Source organism: Kogia breviceps, chromosome 2 (assembly GCF_026419965.1).
Source record: "Kogia breviceps isolate mKogBre1 chromosome 2, mKogBre1 haplotype 1, whole genome shotgun sequence".
Classification (NCBI taxonomy): domain Eukaryota; kingdom Metazoa; phylum Chordata; class Mammalia; order Artiodactyla; family Physeteridae; genus Kogia; species Kogia breviceps.
Window position 1 is genome coordinate 188,197,013 of NC_081311.1, and position 14,362 is coordinate 188,211,374.

At 35.4% G+C, this 14,362-nt stretch overlaps 1 protein-coding gene across 2 annotated transcripts in view; it reads right to left on the reverse strand.

Moving 5' to 3' along the window:
• The window catches only part of CUL3 (cullin 3), a 99,781-nt gene that overhangs the window by 22,255 nt on the left and 63,164 nt on the right, over window positions 1-14,362 (reverse strand). For both annotated transcript variants that reach the window (XM_059052073.2, XM_067026994.1), the window contains 7 exons: window positions 13,173-13,401; window positions 8,486-8,631; window positions 7,567-7,743; window positions 6,141-6,311; window positions 5,453-5,560; window positions 913-1,037; window positions 213-309 (listed from right to left, as the gene is read on the reverse strand). In XM_059052073.2, coding sequence (XP_058908056.1) covers window positions 213-309; window positions 913-1,037; window positions 5,453-5,560; window positions 6,141-6,311; window positions 7,567-7,743; window positions 8,486-8,631; window positions 13,173-13,401 — 1,053 coding nt within the window. The remainder of the gene's footprint in view (window positions 1-212; window positions 310-912; window positions 1,038-5,452; window positions 5,561-6,140; window positions 6,312-7,566; window positions 7,744-8,485; window positions 8,632-13,172; window positions 13,402-14,362) is intronic.

Genomic DNA, 14,362 nt, shown 5'->3' on the forward strand with positions numbered 1-14,362 from the left:
AAGGCTACTGGTATAGTCTTCATATTGTCAAATGAAGTTAACAACTAAGGGAACAGAAATCGAAGCCGAAGTTTCCCTCTCTTTAATATATGAAACAGGTAAGGAAATAAAAGAAATAATTAATTTATCCAAGTTAACAAAAATCACGAATCAGTTCTGTAGACTAATTTTAAGTTACTTAATAAAAATACCTTCAAACTATTAATATTTACCTTTTTAACTGGTCCATAAAAGGTGGCATTGAGATCTGCAGAACCCATATGATGTTGGAGTGTGAGCTGTCGACCACTGTGTTTGGCTAAGTAAAACCTTCAGCAAATCAAACCAGGTTTTTGAGAATCATGTCATTTATATATTTGAAATTATAAACTACCAACCCTTAACAAACATATATGTAAGGGAGACTTCAAAAGCTAAACAAAACTTTAGGAATCAAGTTCAGTTCCAATTTTTTTTACAGAAAAGAAACCCTAAATAAGGGGTGGGGGTGGCTGGGTGGGAAACAGACCTAAGAAACTTAGCTAGATATTAAGTGATAAAGGTAACACACTAAATACTTTCCACCAGTACATTTATTTGCCCCTGGCTGCTGCTCAGCCACCGCTGTTTATACGAGCACCTTTCTCCATAGTTAACCCAATAAGCAAGTCACCCCAAGCTAGTGACTTCAACACTAGACATCAACAACACAAAATATACTCCTTACCATGCACTAATGCTGAAGAAAGCACATTGATATTCCTCTGAAAAGTTTATGCAATTCATCCTTACATATTAAATGCATAAAGGATAACATGAGATTTAAAAAAATGGAGTATATTCCCCCTCAATTGGGGACACTACTGAATGCTCAAATTTATCTAAATTCTGGACAATTTGTGCTGAGAAATACAAAGTTTGATCTACATTTACCTTCTGAATATCTCAAAAGCATGTCTTGGTGCTGGTGGGATGTTGCACTTTGGTGTGGCTGACTGAGTGGGCCAATAACCTGTCGTGAGCACCCGAACGGTGAGATCAACACCACCTAAAGATACCTGTGGAAAAGAGAAGAAAATGTTCCCCCTAGTTAGCTAGGATGCGCTATCTGTTCCGTACAGACACTGTGTTAGAGTTATCAAAGTAGTTATCTCCATATCCAACATCCAGCAAATAAAACACATCTTCTTAAAAGTTACTCATCCAATGTTTTCCTAATTTTAATTATCCTGGCACATTTATAATTATTGCTTAAGATGCTGACTTTACAATACTGATCAAAGTTCCTAGCATATGAACAAAAGTCTTACTGGTGTCATTGAACAGTACAGAGATTTTGGGCCCTCAAGATTTCTGCCAGATAAAATGTCAAGGGGCCATATCAGTATCATTTTAGGGAAAATTCTAGAATAATACCTTTCCATCTCAGTTTTTAAACATTTTTACCATCTTAACACAGAAACAACACATTTCTAATATCCCAGTCACATTTCAACTATATTGACCAAAACCTCCATGTTTTCACATGTAGCTCACATTCTAACAACCTCTGCGTAGGACACTAGATCCAGTTCTACACAGCAGGTGCTCTATAAGCATTTGCATAATGTTTGACTACCTCTACAAAATATATGCTAGCATTACCATCACAATTAGGTATTTTTTCTTTTTAAATAAATTACAATTTTAAGAAAACAAAAATAAAACACATCAACAGAAATTCTAAAAGGGGAAATATTATCTTTATTTTTAATATTCACAGCTTGTTTTAAACCTTTATTCCATTTTTATGTAACCTGGATGATTTAGTGATATAAATTCTTTAAAGAGAAAAACGAGTTCATAAATATCAAGAAGTACTCCACACTCAGATTTCTACATAAATATCTAATAAATGATTTACTGTATTTAAAAAAAGTTGAATCCAGAAATCTTACATGACACATAGGAGAGATGATCACAGCAGACTCTTAGATGATGAATGGAGAAGGGGCCGAGAACTGTTTGTATACTTGTAATTGGAAAGGGGGTCACAACTTGGTTCAATCCACCCAAGACAATGAAGTCTTTCATCTCTTTTCCCTTATCTCCACATGTCTTGCTCCTTAACCTTCAAGTCTTTCCTCAAAATGTCATTTTTTAAAGGAGGCCTTCCTCGACCACTCTTCCTTGCTACAGATTTCCTCTATATCTCCTATCACCAGCTAAGGTGCTACGTATTTACTTATCTTGTTGATCATCTGTCTCCCAGATTGGAAAGTAAGCTCCAACATGGCAGGGATTTTTGTCTATTCTCCGCTGTATAACCAGTGACTAGAACAACGCTTGGCACGGAAACAATGAGTTATTTGTTAAATTAAAAAAAGAAAAAGAGGGCTTCTCTGGTGGCGCAGTGGTTAAGAATCCACCTGCCAATGCAGGGGGCACGGATTCGAGCCCTGGTCCGGGAAGATCCCACATGCTGCGGAGCAACTAAGCCCATGCGCCACAACTACTGAGCCTGCGCTCTAGAGCCTGGGCTCCGCAACAAGAGAAGCCACCGCAATGGGAAGCCTGCGCACCACAACGAAGAGTAGCCCCCAACTCACCACAACTAGAGAAAGCCCGCGCACAGCAACGAAGCCCCAATACAGCCAAAAATAAATAAATAAAATAAACAAATTTATTTTTAAAAAAAGGGAAAAAGAAAAAGAAAGAACCTCAAGGAACTATTACTCTAATGGTTTGGACCTTTTCTTTCTAGCTCTCTTAGTAATATTTTTAAGCCATTCAGCTTATTTTCCAAGATAGCACATGACAGGGACAAGTACACAGAAACAGAGGTACCAGAAAAGTCTGTCTGGGTGTGATATGATTTGCTGACATAAATAAACAGAAATATGATAGCAAGGTGGTTTTCCTGTTCCTATCCCCATTAAAAAAGTAAAACACAGGAAAAAATGCACACTTAAATTGCCCTCAGCATAATAAATATGACTTATCTAAATAAAATATACCACAAGTATTTAGAATTTTAAGAAAAGTACTTGTTAATATGACTTCTAAAAGTAAACAGAAGAGTCATTCTCTTGGTATATTTAAACAGGCCAAGAACTTTTAAGAAAGTTACAGAGAATTATCTGAGGATTGATGATGTTTTAAAAGGGTTCCAAGATTTCAGCAAGTTCAAGATTTGTTTTGATTCCTCTGTCACTTTTCATCAAATCTTTCTAATCAAGATTAAGGCTTAGGAGATGTAAAGCTTAAGATCCTTAGTTTAAACAATTACAAAATAGCCAATAATTGCATGCAAACAATGGCCTTACAAACTGAAAGCTGCAACCAGATTAGCAGATATATAACTTTGAGCATCTTGATAAGTACTCTACTTACTGGGTTAACAAATTATGAAACAAATATTCCACCATAAAGTACAGGATATATCTGAATAATTAAAATGAAAGAATAGAAAATGCACAAACTTCATAAGGACAGAAAATAACAAAAGCAAACAATCTGATGAAATGATCACGTTGAACAATCACTCCCTCTTTTTTAAATGAAATAAGTGCAGGAGAGTGGTCGAGAGTAAATAAAGACCGTAATTTTCTTATCAAAAGGCCTTCAACTACCACAGATAAGGTAATTAGACAGCTAAAAAAATAGTAAGAGTTTTGGACCCATCCGGGAACATTCCTTTACATGGTTTCAATACAGCATTTATTCAGACCAGGTTATCTCCTTATAGTTCTTAACATGTGTAACATTAGTGGAAGAAAAACAAAAAAAACCAAAAAATGTACCGTATGAAAATATGATTTTATCAATGCATTAGACAGAATGAATCACAAATCCCTGAACAATCTAAAAGAGAAAAACATCTAGGATAATCACATTATTCAGTCCCTGCCCACTCAAATTTCTATTTATCACAGAGCCTATCTTTCCTGCTGTCAGCCTTCCTCCACTGTAAACATCCAAGGCAAATCACACAATTATTTATAACAAAGAGGAAATAGAAGTCCTTCTGAGTCAGAATGTCTTAATATATATAAATGTCCATTTCTACAGAATTAGGTATTTTCACATATTTTGTTTGTGATGAGACTATGGGACCAGGAGAAGTGATGATCTCATATTTATATATCAAAGAAAAGACCTCCAATTTCTTTTTAATGGTTGTGACATGTCTTAATTATGAAGTAGTATATGGTCAGTTGAGAGAGAAAACATTAAAGAAAAAATGTGCAGTTCTCTAAACTTAAAGTTACAGTTGAAAAACAGTTAAAAACAAAAAAGAAGAGAGAAGGGAAAATTTTGAACTTCATTAAACCCCACTGAATCTTCACAAAATCCCACTGGACTCCAAGGCCATTTAAGTTGCAGCTTACCGCCTTCTGGGAATCACAATACAAAGCCACATTTATAACACACAGCACCAGCGTTTTTATACTCAGTTCACCCTCCACCGACCCTGAGGATGATCCCACATGCCGCGGAGCGGCTGGGCCCGTGGGCCATGGCCGCTGAGCCTGCGCTCCGCAACGGGAGAGGCCACAGTGGTGAGAGGCCTGCATACCACACACACACAAAAAAGAATACTGACGTACAGGAAAATCAGGTAACAATTCTAAGACAGCACCATCCTGGGGTAAAGTAAAAGGAAGAGCATTAACACTCAGTAAGCTTGCCTAAGCCTGGCATTCTTTCCCTAACCTAAAAATGGTTGTAACAGCAGAATCACTACTTATTAAATTCAGCATATTCCTTCAAGTGGGGAAGATAAACTAAGTTTTATAAGAATAAGAAAAAATATTTTAAGATTAATAGTTAGAAAAAGAGGTTATATGGGAGAAATAATTTTTTTTTTTTTTTTTTTTTTTGCGGTATGCGGGCCTCTCACTGTTGTGGCCTCTCCCGTTGCGGAGCACAGGCTCCGGACACGCAGGCCTAGCGGCCATGGCTCACGGGCTTAGTTGCTCCGCGGCATGTGGGATCTTCCCGGACCAGGGCACGATCCCGTGTCTCCTGCATCGGCAGGCGGATTCTCAACCACTGCGCCACCAGGGAAGCCCGAGAAATAATTTTTAAAGCACTCACAGACAATACGTATGTTGTCACTAATGGCATTTAAAGAAATGACATGGGGTGGGGGGAAGGATAAATTGGGAGACTGAGATCGACATATACACACTACTATATATAAAATAGATAACTAATAAGAATCTGCTGCATAGCACAGGGAACTCTACTCAATACTCTGTAATGGCCTATATGGGAAAAGAATCTAAAAAAAAAAGAGTGGATATACGGTATGTACAACTGATTCACTCTGCTGTACACCTGAAACTAATTAACATTGTAAACCAACTATACTCTAATAAAAGTTAAAAAAAAAAAAATAACACCAGTTATCTGATTGGATAAAAATGCCCACTACAAAAGACTTTACATAAACACAGTCATATAAGTAGAAATCAATGAAGAATCTTACCCCAGTGGCCTGTAGATGTTGCCTGAACTCATCCATAGTTGTGTTTGAGATGCTCATATCCCTAAACATTCCTTCCAGTTTTGATGTGAATTGACATCCACATTCAGTCTGTGGAAGAAAAACAAACGTACACAAATAAATGATGGATTTTACTACTAGAAAATGCTGTCACCCTTCCTAAATCTTTCCAATAGTTGTTCTATGTCTGTGGATACCAACTTCAGTGTGATTAAGATTATTCCAAGAATTTTATTTTAAAATGCAAATTCCCAGACTCTCTCTGAGATTCCCATAAACCTCACTGAAGGTAGTGCTCAGAACTCTTATGTTTTCAGCAAGAAACACCCATATCAGGTGATATGGGTACAGGTAGTCTGTGGACCACAGTCTGTGAAACAGAACTATATGGTGATATTCCCTTTATTGTTTCCCTTGTACTATTCCTCCCCCAGATCTCCATGAAGGAATGTATCTGCCACACCAAGAGAAATTCCAGCACGCGGTGAATGTCCCAGAACTTGAAGAAATCTAAGTACAGCCTGCTCAAAAAAAAAAAATCTAGTTTTACTAATTTATAGAAATAAGTATTTTAAATCAATTAAGTATTTCTCAGTCACACATTGCTGATGTTCAATTACGTGATAATCATTAGTTACGTGCACTCCATTCCATCTTAAATACACCTTACCTTTAACTTAGAAATCATATTTTTTTCAGAGTCATCAGAAACACTTTTATTTGTGAGAAGTCTCCTTGCCAAGTGTTGTTTATAATAACGTTCAAATACGTCTTTTTCTTGCATAAACCTAAAAAGGACCATTGCCTTATCCAATATTGTTTCTACTTCTTGTTCTGTTAGCTGCAAACCATTGAAAAGACAATTTAACAATTACACAATTTTAGTTCTACAAAAACAGCATCACAGTTCATCAATAGTTTAAAAACACTGTTTGATAACAAACATAAACATTGGGTTGAGGTATGTCAGAAGGAGGGATCTAGTGCTAGAAAGCGCCTCCTACTTTATCTAGTAGCACGACTCTTAAATCCTCATCTAGTGCAGCATTAATCAGGGGCTGGAATGGAGTTCCACTCCCTAGTGGGCTACCTCTGAAAGGGAGGCATGAAGTGATACATGGCTGGATTAAAGGATGACTGAGCACAGAAAAAATGCAATTTTAATCACATGAAAGAATTTTACCAGGCCCTTGTATAGTATCTAGGCAGAAACTTACATGGCCAAAAGACAGATATTTTTATATAAGCTCATTCAAAATCTAAATTTGCACAATTTGCAACCAGAATGGTAATTTGTTATCTAACTGGTAAAACAAATGGTAATTTGTTATCCAACTTGTTATCTACTCTTTTAACTTTTCCAAAAGTAAAAAGGCCTCTTGCCCCTAATCTTTTAAATAAGGGCAAGATGATACTGTGGCAGGTTGTATTAAGCTTATATAAAAAACTATGGTAGACTACTCAGCTGTGTATTTTCTATTTGGTGCCCTTAGTAATCTTCCTCTTATTTGTTTCTTTGTTATAGCTACCTATTGTTGCTTTGCCCTTCTGTCTCACAAATCCCAAGATGAAGTCAAGAAGAGCAATTTACATGTGATCACAATCTGCTTATTTTGATTTTCTGTGCTGTAGTGAGCTTCCAAGATCCCAGATATATTATAAAGGCTCGAAACTGAGCTTCCACATATGATTTCAAACTATTTCCTGATACCTATTCTAGTCTGTGCCTTCAAATTTTTGGCACTCAAGTATTGTTTGATACATAACCCCCAGAACAAGCAACATTCTATGTGCCACGTGGATAGCTGTTTTCCAGTTCCTTATTATCTCTACTGCATATCTAACCCTCACAATCTCAAGTCTATGGATGTGTAGTTGTTTTTGATGCCAATTACACATTCAGTGAAATGTCAAAGTACTTCTGACCATTTCAAATACTTGAAACAATTCTTTCAAATATCACAGTGCACATTTAAGCACACCAAAGGAGGACTGTTTAATTTTGTATCTACAAAATTCCCTTATTTTATATTTTATTTCCTAATTTTATATCTACAAATAAAACTGAATATATTTTCAAATGCATTAATACTTACCCCTTTGACTCCCTTTTTCAGCTTATCATCAATAAATAATGAGAGGTATTCAGGGGACCTGGAGTTGAGGTTGAGAAAATACTCAAAGTCACCCGCAATAGTTTGTTTAAAGAGCCGGTCGTTATTAAACGATTCCTGGAGGAAGCGATCAAACCTACTCTTCAGATCCAATAAGCCCTTCCAAATAAAAACAAAGAAACTTAGGATACATTATAATAACTTTTCTATAAATAATACATGTGTAACTACACACGTTTAACTTTGCTGGTAATAAATGTGTGCATTCAGTGTTAAACTTACAGATTCTATATTGCTATTGTCAAGCCTGTATCTAAGCCTGTTAAAAATGTCAGTGGTGAGAGAAGTATTCGATCTTCCATTTATGTATTATTCTATTAAAGATGAACCAAAGATTCTCCTCACTTTTTCTCCCCACCTTCCTCTATCTTGACTGAATGGGTGAGCCTGAGAGAAAATTAGCTTTAAAAATACATAGAGAAAGCTTATTTATATTAAAATATGAAAAACTTGAGAGCATAATATATTTGTTGTACTGCTTGAAAGCAAAATATCTTGAACCAAAAAGTCACTAAAACAGTTATTTTTTTCTTGAACATACTAAGGTAGTATATGAACACTAAAGCATACAAAAAAGTAGAAAGAACTTTCATTCTTGAGACTATTTAAATAAAGACTTCTTCATCAGACAAGCTAATAAATGAAAAGAAGTGGCTGAGTTGTATCCCTGATATAAATGTACATGCTTTCCAAAATTCTAAAATATTTAGGATAATTACATATTAATTTACCATTGGAAAAATTAAGTCAGAAATACATACTACATAGCTTTGTAAAAGTGACCTTTTTAGCACTTGTCAAAATTACTTTATGATAAAGAGAATCTTCTGTATTTACTTACCTGGATATAGTCAACAGGATTCTTTCCTTCTCCTTCTTCAGAAACAAGGGCTTTACCTTGTTCCCTCAAGTAGGAACTCATACACTCACACATCGTTTTCAAACCATTTGGCACACGACTAAATAACTTGTACATGCAAGCAAGGTCTGCAATCAGAATGAACACACAAATTGGCTACATTAAAAATTAAGAAATTTGAATCTCTGTTCATGCTGATTTGCAATACTTAAAGAAGCTTATTTCTCCATTATGATCATTTGCTGACCACATGAAAAACTATTAAAATAAAAAACTCCAGGAAAACAGGGGGAAAAAAGCTAGTTAATGGTTATTATTGCAATTTACAAAATACGTCTTACAGATGAGATACTTTAAAAGCTTCAATAAAATGCCATAGCAAATTTTAGTTTACATGGAAGAGATGTCCAAACAGCATAATAAAGAGTCCCAAAAAATGAAGTTTTGAGTTCCTACATAATTTAGCCTATATAATTCTAATCTAGAATCTAGTTAATACTGCAAAACAACTCTCAAAAGGATAACTTTAACTGTGGTATAATTGGCAGTTAATGTAATAAGGAAGAAATTTAAAAACCAATTAAATTCTTACAGATAATTTTTAAGTATATCTCAAAAGCTCAAATGACAACAAATAAAATTAATTATACTAGGATTTATTTCATTACACATCATGGTAAAATTCATGTGAAATTTACAGCATAAATTCCTACTCTTTAATATTTTCCTCAGAGCAATCCCTAATATTTCCCAGGTGTTGACCTAAGCCAATATGTATACTTTAAAAATTGGTTTATCTCACTACATTGTTTTTATTTAGAAGGAAAACTCTGGACTCTATGTCTTACAAGATTAAAATGTAGAGTTAAAATACTGCTTTTCCATACGTCTAATGTATCTATGAAATAAGAATTTACTGGGAGGCTACAGTGTCAAAACTTTACAATGATATAAAAAGGCTTTATGATTGAGAACTTTTTTGTTTTTTTGTGGTACGTGGGCCTCTCCCGTTGCGGAGCACAGGCTCCGGACGCGCAGGCTCAGTGGCCATGGCTCACGGGCCCAGCCGCTCTGTGGCATGTGGGATCCTCCCGGACCGGGGCACGAACCCGTGTCCCCTGCATCAGCAGGCGGACTCTCAACCACTGCGCCACCAGGGAAGCCCAAGAGAACTTTTTTTTTTTTCTTTATTTTTGAGAGAACTTTTAAATATGGAATTAGTACAGCAGTTTCTAGATCAGTGGCTGGAAAACTGTTTTCTGTAAAGCACCAGCGAGTAAACATTTTAAACTTGTGGACCATATGATCTCTTTTGCAACTACTCGATTTTGCCATTGTAGCCATAAAGAAGCTGTAGATAAAACATAAATGAATGGGCATGACTGTGCTCCAATAAAACTTGATTTATGGACACTGAGATCCAAAATTTATATAATTTTCATGTGTAATGAAATATTACTCTTTTGATTTGTTTTTTCAACCAAACTGATAATGGGCCAGATCTGGCAGACAGGCTATAATTTGTCCACCCGGGTCTACATTTATAAGAGCAACTTAGATCTTAAAACTGAAGTTGTATTAGGTATTTTAAAGATACCTGGACACAAGTTTTACAAAAAGGGCTTCAAAATTTGTTTCAATGACTTTCAAAAGCAAATTTCATTAAAAAGTGCTTTCATCAATAATATATGTCCAAGATAATCTACACACAGAAAATCTTATAGTTTCTCACACTTGTTATAAATTACAACCAAGTTTCCCATGTTAAAAACAAATATTACAAACACGACAATAATTTATGGACATATATACTACAGTAAACTTGGCATATCAAATACCTCTAACAAAATAGCTCCCAACTTTGTCTACTTTGTTCGTATGTTGTTACAGTTTTGCTTAGTCACATGTACATTTAACAGTATGTAAATAAATACAATTTCATTATATGTAATTCAATGTATATAAATGTATGGCTTAGTGGAGAATGTAAAAGAGAAAATGAAAAATATGCATCATTCAAAAATTAAATATCATTATTTCTGTACACACTTCATAAAACAATAAAATGATACCATTCAAACTTAATTTCATAATATTATCTGCATTTAATTATCAATCCAACTCATCCTCCATTCATGGTGGGAAAAAACATTTTCACTTTCTGATTTATGAGATATTTGGCTTCATAATGGTGAAGCTGTGTCTCTGACATATTCTTGACATACTGCTCACGAGCAGGGCCTAGCATAATTAAAGATATTCTGCAATTACGTTTCTAGTGGAAAGCCAGGAAAACTGAAGCCATGATTTTAAAATTTAATTTAGAATCACAGAAGCTGCTTACTTGTGGAGAACATTAAGTACTAAACAGCAACTATGGTAAGTGGCTATATTCCATTATTTATGCACTTATTAAGCTCTTGCCATGTGTTAGGTATACTTAATGCCTTTAACACAAGTCTCCATGCAGGTTGCAGTTACTACAATTCAGGTATGCTCAACAACTTCCCCATCAAACATTTCCCTAGCCTCTAATCTCCAAGCCCATTTAATCTCCCCTCCTCAACAACCCCACCCAAGGTGACTAAGAAAGCATTAACTCAATAACTAAACAGTACATCAGAAAACTGAGGGCTTCCCTGGTGGCGCAGTGGTTAAGAATCCGCCTGCCAGTGCAGGGTACACGGGTTTGAGCCATGGTCCGGGAAGATCCCACATGCCGTGGAGCAACTAAGGCCATGCGCCACAACTATTGAGCCTGCGCTCTAGAGCCCGCCGGTCAAAACTACCAAGCCCGCGTGCCTAGAGCCCATGCTCCGCAACAAGAGAAGCCACCGTAATGAGAAGCCCGCGCACCGCAACGAACAGTAGCCCCCGCTCACCGCAACTAGAGAAAGCCCGTGTGCAGCAACAAAGACCCAACGCAGCCAAAAATAAATAAATAAATTTATTTTTTTTTTTAAAAAAGGATAGATTCTCATTTTAAGTAAAGGAAAATGGTTTTCATAAAGTCCTATCTGCCAGGGATCATTATGATCAGGGTCATCAAACTATAGCCCATGGACCAACTACAGCCCATGGACCAACTACAGCTCGCTGCTTGTTTTTGTACACCTCACAAACTAAGAATGGTTTTCACATTTTTAAATGTTTGAAAAATAAAAATCAAAGTTTTATAGGAACACAGTCAAGTTTAATTCATTTGTGTTATTGCCTATGCCTCCTTTCTCACTATTACAGCAGAGATGAGTAGTTTACTGTCTGGTCCAAATACCTAAAATATTTATCATCTGGCCTTTTACAAAAAAAGCTTGCCAATCCCTGACAGACCATAGGCATCCAGGAGTAGCTTATTTTAGAAAACATGACAAACACCCTTAAAAATCATTTTTGTTTTGCTTTTATAAAAAAGGTTTACCAGAAAGGCCTTTTAAAAAGTAACTTTCTCTAGTTTAATAAAAACAACAAATTTACATACAACTTTTTAGGAACTTAGCACATATACAGAAATATAACCATTTGAAAACACAAGGCAAAGACTCCACTAGAGAAAGAATGAAACAACCTCTCTGCCTACCACCTTTGTTTTTCCTTCTCTTACATCTTCCTCTCTTTTAAATTATTAACTTAAAAAATTTTTTTTCCATTCCCTACCCATGTCATGACCCAACAGGCAATATGTATTTATTTTATAAGAAATACATGGCTAAAATATTGCTAAGACTTCATCTAAGAGCACCAAATTTATTTTTTAATACCATATCAGTGACTTATCCAGTCATAGTTTTAAAGAAAACCTTCAGAAATTAAGGAGGAGGACAACATGACTATTTGTTACAATTTCTCCTAGGGTACTTGTTACAAAATAACATTTTAGGAAAATCAGGTAAATAGCCAAGAAGAGTAAACATTACAGTTATCTCCAAAATGTTTACTTTTAAGCAATTCTCCTTTCTCCCCTTTCATTCTATAACCAGATATCCAATCTACTAATTTATCTAAATATGTCAACATGGAAGACACATATTTTTGCATTTTTGGTACCTTTACCCCAACTAACTCCCAAAGAAATGCTTACAAAAATTTTAAGATTGTAATTTCAGATTGTAAAAGAATCATAAAAACTACAGGAGAGTGTATCGGAAAGAAGAGTCTAAACACCCTGGTATAGAAATATAAAGTACAGGATAGGTGAGGAGATCACTGACCTCATAAATAATATTAATCTTCTTCTTTTTTAAGCTCTTTTATTTTCTCCTCTACGCTATTTTTTTTTTTTTTCCTTTGGTGCGCCGTGTGGCTTGTGGGATCTTAGTTCCCCAACCAGGGATCGAACCTGTGCCCCTGCAGTAGAAGCACAGGGTCTTAACCACTGGACCGCCAGGTAAGTCCCTAAACTTACCTTTTGGGTTAAGAAAAACAAAACATGAGGAGATTTAAGATGAAAGAAAAAAAAAAAGCCACTTGATTCACTAGGAATATCTAAAATCCTCACATATTACATGTTACTTTACACATATTAAGTGTAAAGTAACAACAGTGATAAATTAATGACAAACACCACAACTTCTTGAAAACTGACATTCATAAACTACAATAGGAAAAAAACAATACTGAGAACCCGGTAGAAGTATAAGAATTTAATTATTTTTCAACTGCTAACACTTACCTTCTGTCTTTCCGTTTTTCAACATATGTACTAGCCCCGAATTCTCCATTTCTACTATTGTTTTCATGTGCTTGGAAATGAGTTCCCTCTCAACCACCTTTACAATCGGCTCTTCAGTTGATTTGTCAAGGCAGTGCATCACTCGTTCTATTTCTTCATTAATTCTAGCTTCTACTTTCTTTATATATACTGAAGCACTGTTTTCTGCTAAAAATTTCTGGCTTTCCATCTGCAAATAAGAAGCATGATTTTAAAAAAAAAAAAAAAAAAACACAGAAGCAAAATGTGCTTCTGCTTTTAACTGGGTTTCTACAGTTTCTCATAAACCAAACTAAATATCCCAAGCACTATTAACATTTTATATACTGTCTTATTATATATATTCATATAGTCTGAATTATACCCTTTAAAGCATTACTTACATAAGACTTAATTAATACATTATCCTTAAGCAGCGTTTTTCAGACTTTGCCAGTGTATTCCAAATAGCAGAAAAAGTAAGCACACGCCAGTGAAGATCAAAAGTATAGAATGAAGCATCTGACCCCAAGTGAGAGTGGGAAATTCTTCTTTGATTTGTTTTATTGTAAAATTATGCCTAAAAAGATTCATCATGTTTATCATACAGTTTTGCTGGCATACTGGTAGTTACTAAAGTCCTCCTGCCACCCCACTCCCGCTCTCAAAGGAATATATATAAAGTTTGAGAAATAGAGCTTTCGAGTAACTATTAATCTTGTCTTCTAACACCAGCCTTAGAGAAATCCCCGTAAATGCTGGCTCAACTGACTTCAATCTCATAGTAAAATTAACAAATATATCTAGGAATTACATAATAGAAGATGTATTAATATAAATTATATACAAAATTTAATAACATTTCCCATTCTCTTAATAAAAAGTAGTTTATACCAAATGTAAAATGGATGGCTAGTGGGAAGTAGCCGAATAGCACAGGGAGATCAGCTCGGTGATGTGTGACCACCTAGAGGGGTGGGACAGGGAGGATGGGAGGGAGGCTCAAGAGGGAGAGTATATGGGGATATATGTATACTTATAGCTGATTCACTTTGTTGTACAACAGAAACTAACACAACATTGTAAAGCAATTATATTCCAATAAAGATGTTAAAAAAAAAAAAGCAGTTTAAAATAATCAAGTTTCTAAGAATAAACATTAATACACCAAA